General features: G+C 38.2%; 1 protein-coding gene across 2 annotated transcripts; it reads right to left on the reverse strand.

The window, feature by feature from the left end:
- PTP4A2 (protein tyrosine phosphatase 4A2) lies at positions 1 to 27,725 on the reverse strand. 2 transcript variants are annotated; one of them, XM_040619171.1, is made up of 6 exons: positions 27,626 to 27,725; positions 13,076 to 13,769; positions 10,857 to 10,949; positions 5,794 to 5,924; positions 3,376 to 3,450; positions 1 to 2,553 (listed from the first exon to the last, which is right to left on the reverse strand). In XM_040619171.1, the coding sequence occupies exons 2-6, from the start codon at positions 13,169 to 13,171 to the stop codon at positions 2,445 to 2,447; spliced, it is 504 nt and encodes a 167-aa protein (XP_040475105.1). In that variant the 5' UTR covers positions 13,172 to 13,769; positions 27,626 to 27,725; the 3' UTR covers positions 1 to 2,444. The 2 variants fall into 2 exon arrangements, with proteins under 2 accessions (XP_040475105.1, XP_008692701.1); XM_008694479.2 differs by lacking the exon at positions 27,626 to 27,725 and adding an exon at positions 26,737 to 26,852.

The following is a 27,725-nucleotide window of genomic DNA, read 5'->3' on the forward strand; positions in this document are numbered from 1 at the left end:
GCATGTAAAATAAGTTTTATTGTTCTTTAAAAGGGTTCAGGGTTTGGTTTTAAATCAGGCTGCACACCTTCCATCAGTCTGACATCTCTCTCACCATGTCAAACTGGCTTCAGCTAGCAATACTTCATTAAATCCAAAAGAAAAAAAACTTTAAATTTTGAGGAAGAAAATCCAGTTCTGAGAACAATTAACATTAGTATGTAATTTAAAACAAAATGAGGGATAATGTTTCTTGTCGCTTTATACACCCTTCTCCTCATACAGAACCAGGAATGTAATTTTCCTATCTCAGGCAGGCACTGATACTGCTGGACACTGCACACACATATACACACACGTACGTACACACACACACACACTCCCCACAAACAAAAACCAGAGCATGTCAAAGGGAAAAAGTTTGTTACTGTATTGATCAGTCAATAGTCTGGGTTTAGAGGGTATGCGGTTTTGATCTTGAACCTATGTTAAAGGAATTTATTGTCATGTTCTGAAATAAAGAATTTTGGAGAGTACCATCATTTTCACTTTAAAATTCTAGAAACAGTTTCAAAAAGCATTATTTTGTTTTTTTCTGGGATGGGAGAGGAGAGAATCTAGATATTCATTTAGTTAAAAATCAAAACAACTCCGGCATAGGATATAGGCAGTTCACATAGCCAGCCAACGTCTGAGGTATCATCAGTGTGAGACTAGGTCCCAGTCCATTCCTACTGGCCTAGCTGATCCTAAAAAAAAGGGGGCGGGGCATTTATGGCTCTGCACAGCAAATTCCAGCAAGACAAGATGACCTTACTAAGCCTTTATTCAAATCCTTAGAAGCAGAGCACTATTAAGTAATATTTAGATGCAGAGTGCAAGAGCCCGGGATGGTGTCCTTCAACTTGCTTTGTCAATGCAGCCCGGTCACAACTGCCTTCTGCGAAGGAGTGGAAGAACAGCTTCTCTAGATCAGCACAATGAACCTGGCAAAGAATCCTCGAAAATGACAGTACACTAGTTCATCACCAACAGTCTCTTTGCTACCATTGGGTTGCTTTATGTCTCTCTTCTACCCTGTATGGCCTGTGGACACATATACTCACTAGGCATTGTTGGTTTTGAACCAGCAATTTTTTTTTTTAAATCTCATAAAGAACCTAGTAAGAAAATAACAAGGCAATCAGTGGTTAAACGGAACTGTACATATAGGGGGCAGTTTGGAAAATACACATCACAGGCATTTCTCAAGTCCAAAATATCCTATCTTTGCTGTTATTCCTTTCACCGTTCCTGAAAATTCATAGTACGAGTAAGTCCTAAATAAAAATTTAAACTACCAGCATTTTCTGACATCATTAGACAGAAAATCAGAGTCATGCTACAAACCCACGATTCTAGGAAGTGTAGAAAGTGTGCTAACTCTCTGCCTGGACACATCTTCAGTGACGGCCTGGAGTGCTCCCCTTCAGAAAACAAAAGTTTCTGGGATACCCACTTAGCTTCATTGTTTGGAAAAGAGAAAAATTCGACTCTCAGCTAAGTTCTTTGAGAAGAAAGACTACTCTTAAAATGCCATTTCCCCACTAATTTACCAAAATAAAAACCAAAACAAAAGGGTCTTGGCTACTTTGCCTAATGTTGAATAGGGTTTTCAAGAAAAGAAACTAACATGAACACCCCATCATCAGTAAAGACTAAAAACCACCTGGATCATATAATATATATGCCACTGCTTTTTTTTTTTTTTTTTTTTTTTTTGGTGTTTTTTGTTTCTTTTTTTGTTTTTTCTAAAAGTGCCCAGGTGGGCTTAAGGCTGCCAGACTGCACACACATCTACAGCAACAAGGGCATCTCCTATTCCACCTACAACATGTATTAGGGGAAAAAAGAGGGATAGGGGAAAGAAGAGAAGAGGGGGAAAATATATACCCACCGTTGGAAGGAAGGAAGGAAGGAAGGAAGGAAGGAAGGAAGGAAGGAAGGAAGGAAGGAAGGATTAGGAAAGAAATTAAGAAAGAAAAGAAAGAAACCCCACAACAGGGAGATCTATGTGCCAAGCATCCAAGCATAATGGAAGAGTGTGCTCCCCAAACAGATGGTTCTGCACAGGCTAATGTTCTGCTGGTTTTCCTTAGAGACCTATTTTGAAAAGTTAAAAAAGACAGAAGATTTTGATATAATTCAATCCTGGCAAAAATTCAAACTCCAACAATTAGGAGCAAAATCATCCTTCACTGAATTAATCCCTTTTTTCTTTCTCTTTTTCTTTTCTTAAACATTTTATTCATGTTATAGAGGGATTTCTTTTTTGTTTGCCTTTTTCCAATCATTAGGAAAGTGGTTGAGGAGTACTGAATCCATCACTACTTTGGTGACACAGTTAAGATTCCAGATTCACATTTCCAGGTACCAAGAGTTCCCTCTAAATGTACAATCAAGTCAGCCTTCGTTTACACTTCTTTCTACTGAACACAGCAGTGCCCATTGGTGTCTCTGACGCGCAATCGCATCTTAGGGCGGTATTTCTCCAGGTAAAGCAGCTGTTTGGAATTGAATGCTCCCCTTCTTTTTCTGAAAATACAAGAATGACAAACTTGATCATGTAAAAAAAAAAAAGTGCTGTCTGACTCACTGAAATGTATTTATGGCCTAAGGCCTTTCTAACTCCACACAGCTGAAAAAGAGCATTATTTCCTATACAATATCACTTCTTAAGAGGAAGGGCTGATGAGTGAGCAAGTAGCGTATAAAGCAGCAGGCACAGATGGCATTCCTTGAAATACATCACCTTCCTGAAGCTGCTACCATACATTTCATGCCCTCTTACCAGTCTTTTTCTTCTTCTTTTTTTTTTTTTTAAAGAAAAGGTTGAAAGGGAAAGGACAAGATAGTGACTGCCGGAGGATTCTGGACAACAAAATAACATGGCCCATTATTCCAGACCAATGCCAAGATTCTGTCTGGGCAATGCCATCCTGATTTTGTGCCTGAACAGGTCACGTAAGAGTCCTAAGTGATTAACTGCCTCTCTGTAGAGTCTTCCTTGCCTCTTGGTCATAGTTCATTTGGAAGTTTTTTTAGACATCCATTAAAAGAATCACTAGATCACTCAGACTACTACCTAGCTATTCATTTTAAAGGTTCCTACCTAGTCAAGTCATACCCTGGACATATTCTACAGTGTCCAAATTTGCCACCTAAATTACAAAAATCTTTAAATTTGGGAGCCAAGTACTATTATGAGTCCCTCTCTACTTGCTCCTTTTGATTTCTTTAATCAAACAATCTTTTCAGCCAACACATTATTCCATACTACAAAGGGTACTTTCCATAATTCCTTCTTCTTGTATGGTCTTGCTTTATGTGTTTCTGAACATAAAACTTCATACTCACTGTCTTATAAACTGAACTGCGTCTTCATACTTCATTCCACATTCAATCAAAGCAAGTGCAACCAGCACAGGTGCCCTACAGAGAGAAATTCATTTGTAAATACCCACCGGTCTTTGGAATTACAGAAGTTTTTTTTAAAGATTTTATTTATTTATTTGAGAGAGAGAGAGAGAGAGAGGTGAAGGAGAAGCAGACTCCCCACTGAGCAGGAAGCCCAATTCAGGGCTCAATCCCAGGACTCTTGGGATCATGACCTAAGCCAAAAGGAGATGCCTAACCAACTGAGCCACACAGGCGCACTGAAGAACTTTCTTTAGAACCCAGAATTACGTATTACCAAAACAATGAAAAGCTTTAGCTTTCCTTTTTTCCCTTATACTAAAATATCTGTTNTCCCTACACAGTAAAAATGTCTGTATCATGATATTGTCTATGGTGTCATCCACTTTTAGTAAAGCACTAAATTCTACATTTTCATTAAGAGATCTTTATTCTTGGGGCGTCTGGGTGGCTCAGACAGTTAAGTCCATCTCTTGATTTCGGCTCACATCATTATCTCAGCATTGTGAGGTCAAGCCCTGTGTGGGGTTATACTGGGCAGGCGTGAAGCCTGCTTAAGATTTTCTCTCCCAATTCCTCTGCACCTCCCTGCTCCCCTGCAGGCATGCACTCTCTCTAAAAAAAAAAAAAAAGATCTTTATTCTTTAAAACATCACATTATTATCTCAAATTTTCACATTATATGTCATCTAACATTCTTCATTGGTCTTTAACCAACATCGCAGTAAAAAAAAAAAAAAAAAAAAAAGACCAAATGTGTCATCTATATTGAGTATCTCAGAAATTTCATTACAAATCCACTTTAGTATCTTTTCCTCATCAAACACTACAAAGGTGCTAGATTTCAACAAAATCCTTTCTGTGAGCTAGGAGAGTGTCAGAGAATTGGTAATTAGGAACAGTTCTCTATGTAAGTCATATGGGTTTTTCGTTTTGTTTTTTACATCTAACAAGGGACACTGAGGCCTGAGCAGGTCTCAACCTGTCTGTGGTTTGGGGATGCTATCTGCTTCATAAAGCAAAGTAGAGGATTTGTCTTCTGGGAAGACAAAGCTGTCTTCTCTTCTGAAAAGTCTCCAACATTGTTGGATTTGGCATCTTCCAGGAAGAGGAAGGCAGGGATTGAGGCCTTATGAATTTGGGTTTACAGCTGAGGTAGAGAGAGAAGACAGTGATTATAACCAGAAAGTCCAGGTGAGGCGTAGTTACCTCCAGGACTCGTCACTCTAACACCCAGTCTGGGTTTCAGGACAGTCACAGAAGTAGATTCCTTAACAATAAAATAATAATAATACACACATAAACAAAAATCTAGCAAGGGAAATGACTTTTTAAAATGTCCACTACATGGCACCAACTTTGGATTACCTGCTAGGAGAGCTACTAGTTACAAAACTGCCCAAGTCAAGTTAGAACACTACCTTCACCCTTCAGAATAAGGACTGGAACTTCTGACCCTGAAGAAGAAACTGTACCACACTAAACAGCAAAAAAAGGAAAAGAGCAAACAAAAGGGCTAAGCAGGGGTAATAACCTGAGTCACCACCACCTTGAGGCAAGAGCAGCCTGCACTACTGTTCTGAGTCAAAGTGCACATCGTAAATTGGCATTTAATCTGCTGCTGATGAGAGTGTTGCAACACCATTCCATGCACTGCTCAAGGAAAAAGGTTTTAAAATCAAAGTTAATTTTTGTTCTCCGTACATCTCCTTTCAGAAGTTTAAAGTTCAGCCATCTGCTCTGTACCTATTAACTTCTCATTCATCTCAATCCAAAATTAACCACATATAGATTCTTCAGAATCTATAATTATTTTAATTTTGTTGCCCAATTCAAAGACCTAAGCCTTTGAATATGTGAAATAATGAGGAAAAAATTCATATTGAATTAAGACCAATTTTTAGCTCAAATATAAGATAATTACATTAAGTCAGTTTCAAAACAATTTTTTAAAAAGATTTTATTTATTTATTTGACACAGAGACAGCCAGCGAGAGAGGGAACACAAGCAGGAGGAGTGGGAGAGGAAGAAGCAGGCTCCCAGCGGAGGAGCCTGATGTGGGGCTCGATCCCAGACCGCCGGGATCACGCCCTGAGCCGAAGGCAGACGCTTAACGACTGAGCCACCCAGGCGCCCCTCAAAACAATTTCTGAGCCATCATCCACTAAATCTATTATGGGCATCAGAATCAGACAACCCACAAAACACAGTAAGCTGTCTTCAGAAACCATTACACCAGCTTCTGCTCTCATTTCCTTTTCCTTCAGGCAATTTAATATTTGGTGTAATAAGTGCAAACTTCTACCAAAGTGAAATTTTTGATAATGAATTCTCAGACAAAAAGGTTAAGAGCTTACCTCCCCAATCCTGCAACACAATGCACTGCAACACAGCAACCTGGCTCTTCACGAAATTTGGTTTTTAACAGGTTTAGCCAATCGTCTACTATCTGATTAGGGGGTGGTGCTCCGTCATCAAACGGCCAATCCTGGAAAGAAAAGATCTTTTACATTAAATTTACATTAGATTATTATTTTCTGCAGGACAGTAGCTAATGCAGAAGCTGCCTAGAACACAGGGTGGATCTGCCTTAACTACTTGTACTTTATAGACGTCTTCTTTCTTTCTTTTTTGGGGGGGAGGGGTGGGTGCAGAGAGAGAGGGAGAGAGAGAGAATCTTAAGCAGGTTCCTCGCCTAGCATGGAGCCCAATGCAGGACTTGATCTCACAACGCTGAGATCATGACCTGAGCCAAAATCAAGAGCTGGGACACTTAACCAACTGAGCCATCCAGGTGCCCCTAAATACCTATTCTTTTTTTTTTTAAAGATTTTATTTATTTATTTGAGAGAGAGAGAGAGCACACAAGCAGGGGGAGGGGCAGAGGGAAAGTGAGAAGCATACTCCCTGCTGAGCAGGGTGCCCAACAGGGGCTCAATCCTAGGACCCTGAGAGATCATGACCTGAGCCGAAGGCAGACGCTTCACCAACTGAGCCACCCAGGCGCCCCAATATATACCTATTCTTAATAACACAATTCTGATCACTGCTGAAAAGCTTTTTCTAAGATCAAAATTCATGTGTGCCAAGTGACTTAGCCTTCTATGTTGTCAGCACTATATCTAATTTTATCTTATAGAAATCTCTTTATCAGAGTGATAAGAAATAAGTGTTCTTCCAATATTTTATCTGAATAAAGTAATAATTAGACATAATAGAGAAAACTATAATTAAGGCCTGGGCAAAGTAAGAGAGAATACACCTGTCAATATAATTTAAGTCCACTCTGCAAAGAAATATACCAACTAGTATCTTATTGATCTCTACAAATATTTTGAGGATTATCCCCCAAACAGTTCTAAGTTATGATGCCTTTTCTTTAGAGAAAGCCTCGCTCGTAAGAAATCTCCAGTAGTTAGCATATCCTAACAGAAATATACTACCATCTTTGTGGTTATATATTTTAAAAGCGGGGGGGGGGGACCTGGGTGGCTCAGTCAGTTAAGCATCTGCCTTTGGCTTGGATCATGATTCCAGAGTCCTGGGATCAAGCCCCGTGTGTCTGGCCTCCTGCTTGGCGAGGAGTCTACTTTCCCCTCTCCCTCTGTCCCTTCCCCCACTTGTGCACATATTCTCTAATAAATAAACAAAATCTTTAAAAATATATAGCCAAGGGGCGCCTGGGTGGCACAGTCGTTAAGCATCTGCCTTCGGCTCAGGGCATGATCCCGGTGTTGTGGGATCGAGCCCCACATCAGGCTCCTCCTCTGGGAGACTGCTTCTTTCTCTCCCACTCCCCCTGCTTGTGTTCCCTCTCTTGCTGGCTATCTCTCTGTCAAATAAATAAATAAAATCTCAAAAAATAAAATAAAAGGGAAAAGTTCTTTAAAAAAATAAACAAAATAAATAGCCAAGTAGTAAATATTTTTAAAGCTCTGCCTAACTTATACACATCCCATTTAAAAAGCACAGTGCCACATGATATAGGGTCCTGAGCAAATGGAGACCTTTTTCTCAAGTATCCCTTTCCCTTTTTATATACATCAATTTATGTATGTGTGTGTTTTTAAGTAATCTCTACCCCCAAGGTAGGGCTGAAATTCAAGACTCCAAGATGAAGAGTTGCATGCTCTACTGACTGAGCCAGCCAGGCGCCCCTTGGGTTGTTTTTTAATTAAGACCAACCCCATGTGCGTATAGGCAGGGTTTATCTTCCTTTCTACCTAGCAAAAGGCCTAAGAAACCAATATAAATCAGCTTTAAAGAAAGAAGGGAAGGAAATTCACATTTTACATTCCCTCTCTCCCATCTAGCTTCGAGGACAGAAATGTAAAAACGCTGGAAATTTTTTTAAAACAGAAGATTACTCTAAAGAGACTGGATAAGGACACTTTAAGATGTTAGAGAAAGAAAAAAGTGACAAAGCACTAAATTGATTCTGCACTCATTATGGACACCACTAGAACACTTCATGTAGCCCATTAGCTGTGACAACACATGATGTTTGATTTGTCAGCTACACCCCATAATTAAAGGGCTGTCAGTGTTATCATTATAAATGTCACTAAGTTTAACTGTAAACAGCAGTAAAACCAGTAAGCAAGTACCTTAGTTGAGAGCTACTTCCTCTAATATTCCCTAAAATGCACCCAGTTAAGTAACAATAACATGAAACATGCTTCACTTCCTCATATAAAGCAGTTTCTATCAAAAAAATCATTAAAATAATTACTCAGAACTGTCTGAACTTCAAACTGTCTCACATAACCGAAACCACCATTATTAGTCTTTTCCAATAAGCCTCTGATTTGCAAGAACATTAGTCAAAAGATTTGAAAGGCCTGATTTTGGGGATATCCTCTTATTAAGTATTCCAGGAGCGCCTGGGTGGCTCAGTCAGTTGAGCGTCTGACTCTTGGTTTCGGCTCAGGTCATGATCCCAGGGTCATGCGATCAAGCCCCTCATCAGGTTCCCCACTCAGCACGGAGTCTGCCTGAGATTCTCTCTCTCCCTTCTCCCTTTGCCCCTCCCCCCACTCGCACTCTCTTTCTCTCTCTAAAATAAATAAATAAATAAAATCTATAAAGTATTCCAAATCCTCACCTAGCAAAATTAAATTAACAATCCACTTAAAATCTCTGGAGAAAAGGAAATTCCAAGCTTAATTCTAAATGTCCTTCTTGTTTAAAAGTTTGTTAGGCCTTTAATTTTATCTAATCACAGCTATTTAAAACAAAAGTGTAGATTTAAAGGCATAGAATAAATTCCAGACCTACCATTATCTTCAACAAACTAGTTCAAGTTCTTTAGTTCATGTCTATTTCATAAAGGTGTTTACCAACATTACTAATTCAAACTACAGTCAATCCACAGTTCATTTTCTCACCCATACCATCTGTCAAAACAAACTGATTTTTCATCTGCCCACTATATTCACAATACAGGAAAAAGAACTCAAAGTCAGCATAGTTTCAGAAGTTAAAATTTTGTTTTTGTATTTTTAAACACAGGGTTATATTTTATACATGTTTATATGATCCCCAGTGATTTCCAGCCAGGGCGTCTTAAAGTCCTTTAGAAATGGGAATGCAAGCAAATTATTACCATGCCATTCTATTAAAATACATTTTCAAAAAACTTAATGCTTGGCTATTTATTTAGTTTTTGTGTTTTCACCAAAATGGAGGTGAGGAAACTTTATGGATGAGATATGAGACAACTGCTTTACCAACAGGACATTTATCTTCTTTCCATGAACTGCCTTCCCAACTACTGACCAATGCATAAAGACTACAGAACTACCTCTCAATTAAAAATAGGCACATAACCTCATACCAGTATCTTCTTTATTACTTTCTTTTAACCAACTACTTAAAAACTCTCCAGTTCTCCTCCTACAACACTGTCCTCCCACGATTAAATCAAAGAACTCTAAGACACCTAAAACTACAAGGTCATTTCATTACGTGTTCCTTCAGTTTTGACAACTATTTAGGCAAGAAGGTACAAAATTTTACCTAATCTGAGGCTCCTGTTTCCAATAAATGAAATAGTGTATTTAGGGGCCAAGGAGGAACTTAAAATAATCCAATCATTTTATGTTTAAACTGAAAATAGAAGAAACCTAATCACAGAAAACCTTCTTAGAAACCTACCACAAAGTGTCAGAAACTATGCTGATTACTCTGAACCAAGATGCCTTCTCCCTCTCTCTTCTTAACCTCTTCTCCAGCATTTCTGTCCCCTATAGGTTATCCACGAAACAGTAAGTAACTAATTAGTACTTGCGAAGTGAGACAAAATACAGCTGACCCTCAAAAAACACAGGTTTGAACTGTGTGGGTCCACTTACATACACACAGATTTTTTCCAATAAACACAGTACAGTACTATAAATGTATTTTCTCTTATTTTCTTGTAAAAAAATTTTCTTTTCTCTAGCTAACTATATTGTAAGAATATAGACATAATACATGTAACATACAAAATATGTGTTAATGGCCTGTTTATGCTATTGGTAAGGCTTCTGGTCAACAGCAGGCTATTAGTAGTTAAGTTTTTGGGAAGTCAAAACTTATATGTGGATTTCCGACTATGTGAGGGTTGGTGTCCCCAACCCCACATTCAAGGGTCAACTCTATTTCCGTGTGACTTAAGAATTTCTGATGGAAATTACTTTCAGTTAGATTCAAACCAGTAGCCTAGATACAAAAGCTAAATACTGCAATAATTTCCTAGAGAAAACAAAATGCAAATTTCAATTTTCTTGAAATAAGTGTATACTCAGGGGCGCCTGGGTGGCTCAGTCAGTTAAGAAGCTGCCTTTGGCTCAGGTCATGATCCCAGCATCCTGGATCGAGCCCCACGTTGGGCTAGCTGCTGAGCGTCGGGCTCCCTGCTCAGCAGAGAGCCTGCTTCTCCCTCTCCCTCTGCCTATGGCTCTCTCTACTTGAGCTCTCTCTCTGTCAAATAAATTTAAAAAAAAAAATAAGTGTACACTCAATTTTGCTTTTCATTTGTTGAAAATACTCTGCATATATAGACTTTAAGGGCACAAATGAACAAAACTGCCAATCCAAAAGTTTTTAAAGACTGTTATCAACACTTCATCTCTTATAAGCTTAAAAAGCATACTACTGAGTACCCAGTTTTAAAAATAGTTAAGTTTAGGGGCGCCTGGGTGGCTCAGTCGTTAAGCATCGGCTCAGGGCATGATCCCGGTGTTGTGGGATCGAGCCCCACATCAGGCTCCTCCGCTATGAGCCTGCTTCTTCCTCTTCCATTCCCCCTGCTTGTGTTCCCTCTCTCACTGGCTGTCTCTATCTGTCAAATAAATAAATAAAATCTTTAAAAAAAAAATAGTTAAGTTTAAAAAGTACTAGTTGTTCGTAGTGAAAAATTAAAACACTACACACTCACTAGGACGTGGATTCCTTCTTTTTCAACTGGAGCTTTATCATATGTAGCATCACAAACTCGAACCAAAGTTGTCACTCCATACTTCTTAAGTTCCTTTAAAGAAGAACAAATATAAGGGAACATACTTTAAGAATCTGCAACCAAAACTTTTAAAATGTACTATTATAAACTGAAGCAATGAGACATCGTTCTTAGACAAAGATAAAAATCATTCTCATTGTGGAAACATATAGGATGGACACTCAGGCTCTTAGTGGAAGCATCAAAACAATCACCTTTATAAAGGACAATTTGGTAACACATCACAAAACTATAAAAGCACATATATACTTTGACCTAGAAATTCTACTTCTGAGAATTTATACTAACAAAGTAATTAAAGACACACCCAAAGATTTAGGTACCAGTGTGTTCAGCATAGGCTGTTTAGAATGGTAAAAAGATGGAAACATGAATGGTCCAAAAACAGGGGAACAGTTAGAATATGGCACATTCATACAGAATACTATGACAGCTATAAAATTAATACTAAACAGGTTGGGGAAGATTTTTTAAAATATAGTGTGATCCTATCTATATGTATATAAATAAATATACGTATATATGCAGAGAAAAACATCGAGAAGCCAAGCATTAAGAGTTAAGTATTTTCAAACTGTCTTTTGTTTATGTGTATCTTCTGATTTTTACACAGTAAGTACTTATTGCTTTTTTAATTTAAAGAAACAAAAGTAGGGCCTGGCTGTCTCAGGCAGTAGAGCATGTGACTCTTGATCTTGAGGTTGTAAGTTCAAGCCCCACAATGGGTGTAGAGGTTACTTAAAAATAAAATCTTTAAAAAATAAAATAAAATGAAAGAAAGAGAAGTAATTTTGAAATTAGGATTAAAAAGTGGTATCATATTACAAAGCCAACAAACACCACTATAGCCAGAAGCCTTGCTCCTTAAAAATTTTCCTATAGTAATGCCTTATCCAGTGACCACCTATCTTCAGTGGGCCACCAACATCTTTTTATAGTTGCAGGACAGTGGCCTCTGCCACTTTTGGAGTCTATGGCCAAGGAATCCACAGGCTAAAAATAGTATCACATAATTCAACCAGGCTTAAAGGTGACTGAACAACCTAAGGGCACAGGCCCGGAATCAACTTGTACACTGTGTGCACAAAGTTAAGAAGCTCTGGGAATTAGAAGTATAAATGGGCAGGAACAGTGATATCCTACAAGAAGTGTCCATTCATCATTTGGTTATCTAAAGAGTAAAGTTATTTTAATTGCTAAAGGACTTTATTTTTCACAGAAAGACCTTCTTCTAAAACACACTCAGGAAAGTTATTAGTACTACATGGAGTCAGTAATTTTAAAACATTTCAAAATACAGATAAAATCCTATTAAAATGAACTCCTAGTAGCCATTCACTGAAAGGTTATAGTAGAAATTTTTATAATAAACATTTGTATCCTTAAGCAAGTCAAAACCTCTTCTGAACTCAAGTTTTATCATCTGAAAATGAGAGAGGTGGATTTAGAATCCCTAGGAGTTCATTCGGCTAAGTCTATTCTATAAATACAGCAGAGAAAATGAAGGATCGGACATAAAAACGTTACCCATAATACCCTTCCTCCCTGTAAGGTTCTGACCCTCGTATATGATGGTTATTACTATTGCTAAGTAGTTCTGGGGTAGGTTTTTATCAAAAGTGGCTAGAATATTTGAGGCAGACATGGATTTTTTTAATCAGAGACTGTTCTACCATATGCTGTGTACCTTTAGGCAAATTAATAAATTACCAAAATGCCCTGAAACTGCAGTTTCCTCATCTGTAGGTGGGAGATAATAACAGTACCTATACCTCATAGGGCTATTTTGAGTAGTAAATGATATAACGCATAAAACTGCTTTTTGTAATGTTAGATACATACTAAGTATTCAATAAAAGTTAATTATTTTTATTATTAAAATATAATGAACTGCTAACTATGCAGAAAGAAAAAAACTATTAGATAGTCTCTAAAGTCTCCCCAAATTCCAAAAATGCTCTCTTAAAAATCTGTTGTAACTAATTCAACCCAATTCAAACAAAGATTGGTAGGATGACCAACCATATTCCAAACAGAAATAAATGGCCTTGTTAAGTTAAGAGATTTCTTCATAATGATGTTCATTTATAACTTTACCTATAAATCAATCCAAAAAGTAGACCATAGTACAATCTTACCTCTGTGAACTTGTTGAGGGTAGCATTGGTAGGGTTGTGAGTTATCAGAAAACGCATGTTCTCATAGGAGATCTCCACAGGGGCTGGACGGTTCATTATGGCAAATAAAAAGTGTGAGCGTGCGTGTGTGGGTGTGATGGGGAAAATGAAAAAAAAAAATCAATAAATCTTGAAATGTTTCACAGCAGAAAACATTAAAAAGACCACTAAAATGCCTAATATCGATCAGTGTTTTCTCTATTCAACTTGTTTATTCTTTAAGAAGCTTCTCTCTTCAAGGTAAGCAGAAGTATTTAGAATCCACTTGAATCCAAATTCAACTTGGGCCTCAATGTCTGCAGATGGATACCTTCGGACTCCAAAAAAATCCAACTAAATCCAAAACTTAAGTAGCCTTTACTACATTTAGGCACTAGTGAGACAAGTTAAAAGTGTAGGTTGCTTTCCACTTTTGTTTACTTGATGCTTAATTTTACTGGAGTCATTAAAAGAAATATGCTTGCAATAAAAAAAAAAAAAAGCCAACTATTTCTGAGGCCAGTCTCGGTGTCCAGAGTCTTCAAGGCAATGTTAATTATGGCACATAGAACCCCCAAGCTCACTTGTCAGCGAAAACGCTGTGCTGAGCCTGGCAGAAGTCTGCCCTCACGCTCAGAATCGCCATAAATGTGCAACGTATATTCCAACGAAAAACCTAGAGGAGAAAAGCATAAGTCAAATGAACTGGAGATTGACAGCACAGTCAAGATGATGCTCAAAGTCAAGAATACGTTCTTTGTGCGTCCAAAGATACCCGAAACTCCACCAATTCTGAATTACTGTCATCTGTAAAGACTAGGATAAAAATGATACCAGGAGTTTTTAAAAGTCAGAAATTCAAAAGTAGGTCTTTCCTTTTTCAAAAGGGGGTTCAACAAAATTTCTGTGTTAATAAGATTATTTGTAACTCAAGTCATTTTTAAGTGACCTTATTTTTAAATTCATTTTAAAGTGTCATTAAAAGATCCTTAAAGAAACCTTCCCTCCATAAAGCTCACAGCGATTTTATTCTTCTGCTTTGATGATTAAGTCCTCCACATACACACTTTGCTTAAAATAAAATACATCTGTAGGGGCGCCTGGGTGGCTCAGTCAGTTAAGTGTCTGCCTTCAGCTCAGGTCATGATCCCAGGATCCAGGGATCGAGCCCCGAGCCCTGAGCCCCGCGCCGGGCTCCCTGCTCGGTGGGGAACCTGCTTTTCCCTCTCCCTCTGCTGCTCCCCCTGCTTGTGCACACTCTCTCTCGGTGTAGTAAATAAAATCTTTTTAAAAAATTAAAATAAAACAAGATACATCTATAAATGGATGAAGGATAGTTACCAAAATTCCATTTTGAGGATGTAATTCTTTCTTTTTTTTTTTTAAGATTTTATTTATTTATTCGACAGAGATAGAGACAGCCAGCGAGAGAGGGAACACAAGCAGGGGGAGTGGGAGAGGAAGAAGCAGGCTCATAGCGGAAGAGCCTGATGTGGGGCTCGATCCCAGAACGCCGGGATCACGCCCTGAGCCGAAGGCAGACGCTTAACCGCTGTGCCACCCAGGCACCCCGAGGATGTAATTCTTTCTATCCAAAGGATACGCATTGGCCCCCAATTATAACATTACTCCATAAAGTTCTTTTCAAAAAATTAATTTATTTTCTAAGTAGTTGTTACTACCTACAAGGAACGAGGAAAGAGGATTAGAAAGTGAAGTGACTTGTCTAAGGTGAGCGTCTTGTTAGTCCAATGTTTTTTCCAATGTACCGTAATGCCTGCTGCCTCAACTAATGTGTAAATCCCATCATCTCATTTCTAGTCAAGTTTACCTTTTCTTTATTTTTTGAGAGAGAGACAAAGTGACAGAACCTCAAGAAGGCTCCATGCCCAGCACACAGCCCAACACAGGACTCAGTCTCATGACCCTGCAATCACAACCTGAGCCGAAATCAAGAGTCAGACACTCAACCGACTGAGTCACCCAGGCGCCCCTAGTCCAGTTTACCTTTTTACTATTTCTCACATTACATCACTATCTCAAGAGTACAAAAGCATCTAAAGGTCACTGATTCACATAGCATTCTCCTACCCATACCAAAAACAAGGTGAGAAAGAAAAGTGGAAGAATTTTTAATATCATTTTGGGCCTGCTGTACTGAAACACAGTTATCTTTATAGTTAGTTCAGAGTATCAACATAATCATAAACTTCTCTGGGGGCACCTGGCTGGCTCAGTTGGTAGTGCAAGAGACTCTTGATCTTGCGGTCCTGAGTTTGAGCCCCATGTTGGGTGCAGAGATTACATAAATAAATAAATCTTCATAAATAAATATATAGCTCTGGAAATAGGGACAGGGTCTAAGTTCTTTCACTCGCCTCTTCTCTAATCCACCAATAAATGCTTATTTAGTAGCCTCTGAAAAGATGACTGTGATCAGGTAGAAAAAGACAAGAAAGGTAAGTATCATACAACCATTTCAGGAGGAAACTAAAATACATTTAAGAAAGAACCAAAGCCTACAAATTTTCAAGCCTGCTCTATCCACAAGTCTTTTTATGATATTGTTATGGCACTGTGTTTTGTAAGTTACATACTTGTGGCAATATTACCATGGACACAAGCACAAAACTCAAACGTTCCTAAAATATGAAAGATATATAAGAAATTCAAAATGGCATTCTAAAAACTTCAATATCTCAGCAGAAGTTATACACTACAGTAAAATCATGAAACTTCTAATACTCAAACCAAGAAAAATAAAAATATATATATCACACTTTCCTAACTGTAACCCCAAAACAGCCACCTTAGATTACACATTTCATAAAGTACTCCTTGTACAGTCAAGGAATTTTAAACCTAGGAGAAACTTAGAGAGCAATGACTCTGACCTTTAAAAAGGAGAAAAGAAAAAGAAAAAAGAAAAACAAGATGATGTTTGGGAGAAAGGGAGGTTAAAATGACTTAACTAAGACCACATCACTAATTAGAAGCAGATCAAAGACAAGAACCCAGGTTTCCTAACTCTATTCATTTTTCCTTCAATTTTGACTATGGAGGTATCCACATATTTTTCAAGTCATAATCTTTTTCATGTAACTATAACTTTTCTTCAAATATTTGGTGATATTGATCTGCAACTCTGTGACCTTAAATAAGGGGAGAAAAGATTATTAAAGTAACCACTCAAAGAACAATGGTTTGCATGCAGTGAAAGGCAAAACACAAGGAAATTCTAACCTGTTTGAATCCCTCTGGTTTAATGATGTTATCACAGCTAATATGTGTGTCAGCTGAGTAAAGGCACTGAAAGACCTGCTTTGTAGTGATGGCCAGGTTTGAAAGGTTACAGCTCTAGTATTAAGTTTTCTACCTAGTCACCAGTGTTTGTCCATTCAGTAAACAGAGCAAGTTTTACCCCATCTTATTCCTCCAACCTCATTTTGGAAGGACCACTTCCAACGATAAGGATAATTCATTATTAGATTTTCAATTCTTAACACCATACTGAGATCCCTAGCAAAGGAATTTCCGCCAAAATGAAACAGTATGTTCTATCAACGTTAACAGATACATGATAAAAACAAGCTTCTGTTCCTTCTCCCACCCCCAAGAGTTCAACTACACATCAACAGTTAAATGCTCTTGCACCTGCCAATTCAGATAAACTAATGATAATTCCTGTAACAGACATAAAGAATATAAAGCAAACCGCCTGAAAAAAAAAACCATAAACAACCTACCACAGCTGGAAGGTACTCAAAAGTTACAAAGCCCTGTATTTTAGTATAAACTCAGTAACTATACATCTTACAGGAAAACTTTCTTCTAAACCCGTCTCTTTGACATTAAGTAATTTTATCTTCTATAGAACCTAACTTTTTAAAATGTTGAATTTGGGACATTCCCATTTCCTATGCAACATTTGCGTTTTTTAACCAAAGAAGATAACCTCACTGCAGGATTAGAAGGAATGGTCTGTGACAGAGAAATCCTTTTAAATTAAGAAGAAGGAAGGGAAAGAGGAAAAAGAATGAAGAAAGAGGAGGCTGGAAGAACAAGAGCAAGAGGCCAACCAAGCTAAGATAGTGTACTACCAGTAAGACTAAGTCCGTAACACAACAGAGACTACTTAAAACTTTGAAGAGAGGTATGTTAGAGTTTAAATGTCCTGTGTCAATACTCTAGTGCTAACAATTAACCTAGATGAGAATCAAAAACCAAATGCATGGAATAATTAAAACGGAACATTATGCCAAGGTTAAAAAGAATAAAACAGATCTGTATGAAATATGGAAAGATGGCTAAAAGACACTAGTAACTGCAAAGAGCACATGATAGTATGAACAGTATATATATAGAAATATTTGTGAGTGCTGTATAGCTTTCATACCCATCAACTATCTGGAAAGTTACAAAGAGGTAACTGGTTGTCAGGGTCAAGGGGACGGGAGCTGGAGGCCAGAAGCATGATTTACTTTATCACAATACATCCCTTCTGAAATGTTTTGCTTTTCCCATGTACATGTATTACCTTTTTTTTTTAAATTCTAGGGTGATAAAGAACCCTACCATGATTTATTTAACCACGTTCTCAAAAGTGCTACAACCACAGGATCATAAAGAGCTTTAAGAGAGCTAGTCACTCTTAGTCCCAGGCAGGCCTGCACCTACACAATTCCAGTTTTCTTCTTTGTTAACGATATTAAATTATTGAGTAAAATTCAGGTTCTTCCTTGGCAACTGTAATTCTTTTTTTCTTTTTTTTAAGATTTTATTTATTTATTTTGGCAATTGTAATTCTAAGTTCAAATATAAATACAGAGAATTTGAGGGCAACCCAAACTTATTAGGCATCCTTTTAAAAATCCTATCAATCCCCTCACATCAAGTTTTCCACTAAGACATTCTGTTTCCAAGTTAAAGTAAATGATACAATAAACTCTCTAATTTGATGGGTTATGCCAGGATTCACCAAATTAAAACAGTACATTATAATATAAATAAAGAAGTCTAGATCTAAGAAAAAATCTAAAAGCAAAGTTCTGGAAAAACAAGTAAGCATACATTTACTGTTACTTTTCTTACCAGAAATTCTACAGGAAGTCATGCAAATTTGAGTCAGCTTGGTTTGTACAAACAGGCAACATGAAAGCACTATACTGCATAGAAGGCTAAAACCTTGCAACAATTTGTTCCTAAAACAAATTCATCTCACTTTAACAAAGACACCTTCACCTCTCTTAAAATAAGTACGATAGAAGAGTTAAGACATCTTCCTTACAATTTGGATAATTAATAATTTATTAATAATTCAAGTATTTATTAGACACATACTATGCATTATAAAGTGCAGCAAGAGCAGTAAGCAAACAAAAATTCTCGTCAGAGCGGATCTTGTATTTTAGTAGGCAGAAAAAGCTAAAATATGCCACTGTTACGGAGAAAAATGCAAAGCAGGGGAATCTACAGTGCCAGAAAGGAGAGGGCTTCTAATTTTAAATAAAGCTATCAGGAAAGGCCTCACTGAAAAAAGTGACATTTTATCCAAGACCTGGGGGTTTGAGCCAACAGATATTTGAAGGAGTATTCTAGGCAAAGGGATTAGCTGTTGCAAAGGTTATGAGGTGGGGCCATGCTTGGAGTGTTCTAGGAACAGCCCTCTCTCTTCTTTCTCTGACAAATAAATAAATAAAATCTTAAAAAAAAAGATACACTTTAAGGTAGATTTGTCCACAGAATGGATGTGCAATCTGTGAAGAGTAACTGTAAGAACCATAAGAAGCCTAATTTAATATTCAGAGATTATTCAAACAACTGACCCATAAAATCCTCACAACTATCCAGGAAAAGTAGGGAAATTCGTCTGTAAAGTAGTACTGTATCTACTGCATTCTGACCATTTCAGGAAAAATGCATTTTAAAGACTTATTAAAGCGAACTTAACTTTGCTGATTAATCTTCTAGTTAACTGGTCTCAAACTGAAATGGTACTCATCTTGCGTAACCTACTCCCAACTCATCAGAGCCTTGAGGAAATAAGAGTTCTAGTCTCTCTGCTACTTATCTTTGTTCATCCCTCTAGTTGCATTTATCAAACTAAAACTGTATACATCTGGCTCCTTGAATTTAGACAATTCAAATTAATGTCAGTGCCCCTCACCTACTATACAGTCCCAGGGAACTGATAAGGAAAGAGGTATCATTAAATTCTACACAAATTAGGATCCAAAATATCTGTAAACAAGCTAAAAATAGCTTTTTTACTGCTAAAAAAAAGTTTCATACTAACTCTCTTGGTTATTCCCACTTTTCCACTTCCTCATTTAAGGAGGGAACTTGAGAACAAGTTCCAGTACAGAAATCAATAATCACTTACATAAAAAGAAATTATGACCTTGATGGTGGGAAAATATCTTAAGATTTCAGAACCAGCATGAGATACATGGCCTGCCACTCAAAAAGGAAAGGAGAGCAACTAACCAACAACGCACCTGCTTCTGAGAACAGTGACCGTTATTTACTGAAGTCCTGTGGGCCCTGTTCCCACTCAAATGAAAAGGGAGTGGTTTTCAAATTTGTGTGTACCGTAGTGATTAGAAGTACTTGTCATTTTCTAGTAATTCCTACCTCTACAAATAACTATAAGACAAAAATTGCATTAAATATTTTCACGCCACACTTGAAAATATTTACTTTTCAATTCTGTACTGTTCCTCCAAAGATGAGCAATTCTCCAGTTGAATTTCTTGTCCAAAACTGCTATTTTTTCCTTCCATAAGTAAAATTTAAATAAAGGTAACAGGACTATGGCCAATTTTCACTTTCCCTAAAAAATTATTTGAATACCAGTAATAATATTAAAAATCCTACCAGCACAATTCTAATATTGGGCATAGATCTTACTGAGTTCAGTGAATTTTTTAAAAATTAAGCTAAATGTTTAGCTCTATTAAATTGATTCTATTCATTCACACTTTTCATTTCCAGGCAAAAATTTCGTGGCTATCCCTCTTCATGGGCTTTATGCTTGAAGATTTTACTTTATGTGCACTTTAAGATTCCCAAGCCTCTTTATTATAAAGTTTAAGCACATTCTTTTCCTAAATAACTGTGGTAACCTCCTTCATACAATAAAAACTACCTCAAATTCAGCAGTATTCCCATATAATTAAATTCTAAATTTGTTTTCTTCTTTTCTTACATCCTTCTTTTAACCTCAAAAGGCTAAGTAATTTTCCTGGAGTGCAATTTAAGTCTTAATTATTTTAAATTTAGTTTCCAACATCACTATACATACACTAACCCAGAACCACTAAATCAATTATTTCATTAATAAATAAATTCAGTAGTGAAAAATCAGAAAGAAAGAAAGAAAGAAAGAAAGAAAGAAAGAAAGAAAGAAAGAAAGAGGAAATCCAAAAGGACACCTGGATTCATCTTGTCAACACCACTTTGAAATATTTTCTGAGCTATATCAGGACAGTTAGAATGACTATAACAGCTGTGAGTTCCCTGAGGTTGCAAAACAGATACTTGGGAAAAGGTTATTTGAATCACCTTTCAAAATAACCTACAGCACAGGAGCAGCATGCAAAGTAAGAACTTCCAGGCTATTGTTAGCATTATTTAAAATACATGTTTTAGAGCTGAGCAGTTCATGGGTCAGCTTAACTCTTTCATATCCTCATTTTGTCAAATGTACTGAGCATTATTTAAAGGTCCTGTTCAAATATTCACCACCAACAAGGAGGGAAGGAAGCTCTCTCTGTACAGGATACAGAATAAAAACATTCCAAATTACATCTTGTCAGCATAAATTCTTTTGTTTGAGCCCCAGAAATTTTTCTGCTGTTAGGGCATTTTGGTCCAAGTTTCCCCTAAAACCAGTTAAGTTACACTTCACTTCCTCTCCTAAACTTACTTTTTATAAATCACATTGTACTTCACAGCCATCTCTCTATGTACTGAGTATAACACAAGATAAACAGTCAAGAACACAAATCATTCTATTTGGAACTGCTGGTGGCCTTTTAAAATATACTGTCTACCCACTAATAGTGCAATAATGGCTAGATGTTTATTTTCATAAAACACAACATTGACAATCTTTAAAAAACATACAGCGAAAGCAGTTGTTTCACATTAAAACACGAAAGTGAAGTAAAAATGGTGAAACACCTCTTAATGCCATGTCAAGGGATAATTATTCTTTGCTCACCAGCTCAGTTCCACATGGATTTGCCTACCTTCTCTTCCCACCTAAAGAATGCAAAAATTAATCTTTCTTGTCCTCTTCCTCCAAATGCTCACTGAGATAGAGGACAATACGCCACTTCTGAATGATACTAAAATGCCACATATTCAATCTTACAACAAGCATTTGTGGAGCTCTTTGCACATACCACACAAACTCTATCCAGGATCAAGATACTAGAAGAATCCATGTGGGTGAAAAATATTTGATGAAGGCCATTAAAATTTCATACTAATGCTATATACTTTGAAGACACAAAGTATGAGTCGAATGGAGTAGGATTAATTAAGACTTCCAAGGAAAGGTAAAACTTTTGTAACAAGACTGTAGAAAGGGCCATGGTAGCATGACTGAGAAAGGAAAGGAGTCTTTGGTTAGATAACTCTAGGAGGCCTTGACCATGCTGAGAATTTCAAACCAATTCAAATGCAATAAAAGCTCTTAGGAATTTAAAAGTATGAGTAGTAGTCAGGGAGCGAGTCTGCTCAATGAGAGAAAATAAATGTGCCACATTGGTGGGAATCTTCTGATCTACTGAGCGGTTCCATAATTTAACAACAAGCTTTACAAAAATAGACTCTCAACTTACTAACTCCTACCTCGTAAGTGAATTATTTTTCCTAGTAAACAGATGTGAGTTTAACTAAATTCTACTTGCTGATAACCTCCAAATGAAGATCTCATTTCACTAGAAAAACAATTCAGGGGATAGTCTAAGACTTAAATTTTAAGTGCTTCTCATCTAGAAAGATCTAAGTTATTTGAATAATTTAAACCAATCACCAAAAGGAAACTTGTTTGTAACCACACGTGTGGAATGAAGAATAATGTCACTAGAATCTATTGTTTCTCCATCATATCCTTCTCAATTTGCTGACAAATCCTGCCGATGACTCATATCCTTCTGCACTAACCAGTCACTCTGTTCCCTCATGATAGGCTTTTCACCAATAATGGAAAGTAGAAAAACACATCAATTTGTTTTGCTACTAAAAACAATAAATATCAACATATATATATAGATCCAATTTATGGATACTGTGGTGACAGAATTTAGTGAATGTCTCCCGTAAAAGACTGCAAAAAAAAAAAAAAAAAAAAGAGAGTTATGTTCAAATCTCAACTAAAACTAAAAGACTACAAGAAAGCAGACTGATTGTGAATTTGAATTCCTGTCAAACGATACATTAGTTAAGAGCCAACATTTTTGACCGCTGCAGAAATAAAAACATAAAGCAATTTATCTGATCTGCTAAAGCAAATATATCATGTGTGCATTTTATGCCAAAAGAATTAACATTTTCTGAGAAGAATGAAATTTCAACCCAAAAATACTATGAAAGGAATTAAATATCTCTAAAGGTAAAGACCATTCTAGTCATCAAAATATTTTTTCAAACAGGCTCAACTAGCAAAGAAAGGGTCACAGAAAAGCTTAAAATTCTCTAGAGTTTAAAAAGGCAATGTTGTGCAATGTAAATATATATTCAAATGATGAGATTTAGTTTCGAGGCCACTTACAATGTAGTGGGTGCTGTGTTATAGAACCTATAGGTAAGAAATCAGCGCAGGCAAACAAAACACATTTGTATTCAAATCATATAAAAACTGTCGGTTTACTCTGTCAACTCCTCACAGTCATTTTTCCAGGAAAGATTTTGTGCCATCAATCTATGCTGATTGAAGAGATAGTTCAGGGGAAACCACGTTAACACGTGCAGAAGGGTCATCTTCTCACCTGGGTCCCGGTAACTCCACAGGGTAACTGTGAAAGTGGACAGAGCCTGCAGTGCTGTGCGGCTTCGTTCTAGGTGCTAGCGCAGTGACAGTTTCTGGTTTAGCCTAGACCTCTACAACTCCAAGCAGCAAAACAAAACAAAACATATAATATCTACTGGAGCTCTTCACCAAGCAATCCTATCGGGCTGCAAGTCCCAAGAAAGTGGCCAAAGGAGCTAGAAGATGTGGTTCAGTCAATAAAACAAAAGATAACTAGAGAAAGCTACCAGATGCCTCTATACATATACTACCCCTAAAGATGAAAATGGATAAAAGACTTCTAACATTCCAGATTAACAGACTCAAATCACCATTTCCCAAAAAAATTATAATTGCTGGATCCACTGTTCACTAACAAACCCAAGGTACCAAATTATGTGAACTGCAACATCAGACTCTCGCTTTGTAAATTTAGAGAATAATCATCAGTTTCTATATAACCCAACTAGTATAAGAAAAATCTCAAAGCAGCAACACCCCCAAACAAAAAAGTATGCAAGTAACTGAAGTATCCTTAAAAAAAAGCCTAAAAAACTAAAAACTAAGTATCAGACGAAAAGGCCAACTTCTTTAATGTCCACTTAACTCCTATATAATGACCAGAGTTAACTCAAAAATAAAGTTTAGCAAGAGATTTAAGTACCTTATGCTCCAAGGGGAAACTTTAAATCTACTGCCATCTATTTACTGATATCTTTAACTTGAATTTCAAAACCTGAAGTTCAACAATTGATTCTATAAATCAATCTCCTTATCTGTACAACTGGAAGTGCCACTTACTCAAAGGATTATTATGAATTTTAAATAAGATGCTTTATGATTCAGCATTATAGGATTCTCAAGAAGGGAATGCTGAAACCTAAAGCACAATGTTGGACTTCACAAGTGTCCTAAGACTTCAAGATCTCTACCAATGCCCTACTCAATAATCATAACTAAGACTACCATGTTAAAATTTTAGATCTTGATTGCCAGTTGCTCAAAAGTTTTAAAGATCCCCAACTTCTGTAAGTAGCATAGCTGATTATATAGCAATTGAAGAAATCGAGCTAACTTGCGTTTCACTCTAACTTAAATTTTGCTCTTCCAAGAGCAACAGTTAAAAATTTATGTACTGCTCTTCTGCATCTTCTTTGTAAATGCTTTTTCTAGAGACTTCACTGGTTACCAATCCCACATTCCAACAAAAAGGAACAGTACAAACCCTGTCAAGTAAACCTCTACTAAATTTAAACTTAATGCGTCAAAATTCTATAACTACTACATACAGAAATGCCACCTTTAAAAGACAAAATATTAAATAGAATAAAGAGTTAAATCTTCAGAAAAATAAATATTTTGCCTTGCTTCGCACAAATGTCTTTTCAAGGAAATATAAATATGGGGCTTTCAAACTTTTTAAGAAAGTTATATGCAAAAGCATTCAAACATTTATTCTTCCCTAGTGCCACCAAAGTTCAATGATGTTGTAAATGGTTTCTGCTTATAAATTTGGTGAGTTCAAATTAAATATTACTTGACTGACTCATGGAGGGAGTGGTTTGACTTCTGCTGTTCTGAGTCAGAACAGACCCAGTTCAGCAGTTCTAAACAATTTTTCATTTGTATAGGTGTCCTAAACGCTAGCTTTCTCCAGTTACTAAATATAACAAACTTTGCCTTAGTAGAAAGGTCTTACTGGTAATAATACTTTGAATCTGTAGTTCAGTTTATAATTAACAAGGTGCTTCCACGTATATTTTCTCAGTTGATCTTCACAATCTCCTGAGTATCTCATACAGCTGAATAGAAAGACTCTTCCATAGGAGTGACAACTTCTAGTTGACTCTTACCCCAGTAAATACACTCTTCCTCTTTCCCCCGAAATAAAAAACATAAAAGGCTGCTGAGTTTCTTTAATCAGACTTTCCTCTCCCAGACATATCCCAGGTGCCTCATAAAAACTATGTCTCAAAGCACACACCCTGGGGCCCCAAGAGTTTCAAGGCAGAATCTCCACCCACATAAAAGCCTAGCTTAGGCCCCAAAGAGCCTCAAGTCAGCATCTCCTAAATGATCCCCTTGCCTCCAGCCATCTAGTCTTCTGCATTAAATTCAACATTTCTCATCTGCGTGAGCTGCTAGGTCACTGTGCGGTTGAGAAACCTGAAAGCGAGACAACCTACTGCGAGGGTGGTAATGGTGTAGTGGAAAAATCAAGGACTTTGGAGTCAGACAGACCTGGGTTTTTAATCCATCTCCAATTCTTATTACTTTGTGACCTAGGACAAGTTCCTTAACCTCCTTGAGTCTCTATATCTCCTCATCTCACCACTGTAAATCATTGAGGGCTCATCACTGTATCCCAAGTGCCTAGCAAATAGAAGCCACTCAGTCTGTGCCAAATAAATGCAAATGAGGGCCTCTACCATCTTTACAGTAACTGTGAGAATTATAAAGAGTATATAAAAATACCTGGTGCATAGTAAGCCCTTAATACTAATTAATCCAGTCTCCCACTAAATATTGTTAACAATACTATTCACTATACTGAAAGCACAAAGCATGCTCATGATTGAAGAAAAGGACACTCTACGAAAAACATAATTTGTGACTTCTAATTACACATCAATGTTTTGGCCTATAATTCTATTATGTCTACCAAAAGGACCACCATCTTTGCTTATCCTATTGAAAGACTCCCAACTTCTAAGAAACTTCTCATCATTAAAGTGTAAAATCCATATCAAGGTACTCTTTATAAGAACCCCTAATTACACAAAACAAGAATCTGGCAAAAGTCCATAACAATGTCCATTCACTATCCAATATGAAACAATTTTTAAAATGTCAAGATTAGAATACAGGCAAACAACTTCTCACCATCTTCACCAACATAATGGCATGCTGGCAAGTGATTCTGAAGCCTTAAAAATGTGTCATTCTGTAGCCTTAATTTCCTTTTGCACACTGAACAAGGCATAACTTCATTCACTTCCTGTCTGTAACTACTCTGTAATACAGAGCATGGCAGCAAATAACTACCATATTCTAAGCCAGCAGCAGTTGTAGTCTGGTGATTCCAAACAGACACGCATGTCTACAGTGATGCTAGAACTGCTAGGCAGTTTTTATGTTTCTTGACAAACTCCAGGGAATAATTAACTAGCCTCTGGTTCTTCATCATCAACGTTACATTATTTTTTTTCTTAAGAGTTCTTCTCCAGAAGGGTAGAAAAGAGCTAATACCTAGTAAAAATTCTTTCCGTTCACCTAGCGATAAAATACCTTTCACCTGAAAAACTAGCAGTACTTTACATAAGAGTCTACGCTTCTGAACACTCTAAAGGCAAGACAAGATTATTTTAGTTAGCCCACAGAGCGCCAGACTAGGATGGGATGGTGACCACGTCCTTGACAAATTTAGAAATTTATATCGATGTCATAAAACATGGGGGAAAACATTTACCGCCTCCCCCCCACCCCCCACGAAAAAGCATGACCTTTCTTTAAAAATCCCAGAGCCAGAAGACTATAGTGCCACTGGAACAGACTCCTATACCGTTTCCTCATACTGGAACCCAAGAACCCAGGGACAAGACGCTCTTGGAAAGAACTCCCTCACCGAGGACACCAGGGTTCACTATCGCCAGCGATCACGATCACGGAGAGCCTCCGGGATGCCCGCTCACACACTGGACAATCGCCGGCACACCCTTCCACGTTCCCTCGTCTGCCATTCACCCTCTCCCCAGCCTCCCTCTCTCGCACTGCACTCATATTCCCCGCACACACTCCCCCACTCTACCCCATACACTCAACGCTCTCTCCCACCTCTCACTCTCCTCCATTTACCCCTCTCGCCCACGCGCACGCCGGGATGCCCGCTCACACACTGGACAATCGCCGGCACACCCTTCCACGTTCCCTCGTCTGCCATTCACCCTCTCCCCAGCCTCCCTCTCTCGCACTGCACTCATATTCCCCGCACACACTCCCCCACTCTACCCCATACACTCAACGCTCTCTCCCACCTCTCACTCTCCTCCATTTACCCCTCTCGCCCACGCGCACGCCCCCCCCCACACTCCCACTGTCCTCTACACTCTGCCGGCTCTCTCTCTCTCTCTCTCTCTCTCTCTCACACACACACACACACACTGCCCCCGGACACGGCCCCCAACTCTCTCATCCATACTGCCCCCCCAACTCCGTCTTCCCTCACCCCACATGCATACCCAGCCCTCTCCCCAACTCACTGTCCCCCTCAGGCACGCAGATTCCCCCCACACACACTCCCCGCATTCTTCCACACGCACCGTCCCCCCTTCCTCACCCACCCTCGTTCTCCACGCTTCCCGGCCGCGCTCCCCCCGCCCCCGACCCGGCCGGGCCCAGCCCTCCTTCCGGGGACGTGTCTCGGGCCTGCACTAATGGCTGCGGCGCCTCCCGCCCTCCCCTTCCCCGAGGCCCCGGGAGCCGGCGCGGGGGCCGCCCGGGAGGAGCGCACTCACGCTGGCGAGCTGGGGACTGGGCATTGAAGTCCGGCGGCGGCGGGAGCGAGGAGGCGCCTCTCTCCTCAGTCACCTCGGCGGCGGCGGCGGCGGCGGTAGC

Source organism: Ursus maritimus, unplaced genomic scaffold, assembly GCF_017311325.1.
Source record: "Ursus maritimus isolate PB19 unplaced genomic scaffold, ASM1731132v1 scaffold_32, whole genome shotgun sequence".
Taxonomy (NCBI): domain Eukaryota; kingdom Metazoa; phylum Chordata; class Mammalia; order Carnivora; family Ursidae; genus Ursus; species Ursus maritimus.

Excerpts from the sequence above, each read along its gene's own strand:
- PTP4A2 (XM_040619171.1), bottom strand. The coding sequence starts at position 13,171 with ATGAACCGTCCAGCCCCTGTGGAGATCTCCTATGAGAACATGCGTTTT. Across the intron at positions 10,950-13,075 it reads CCCTCAACAAGTTCACAGAG|GAACTTAAGAAGTATGGAGT; the intron begins GTAAGATTGTAC and ends TCTTCTTTAAAG. Across the intron at positions 2,554-3,375 it reads GCAGTTCAGTTTATAAGACA|AAAAAGAAGGGGAGCATTCA; the intron begins GTGAGTATGAAG and ends TTGTATTTTCAG.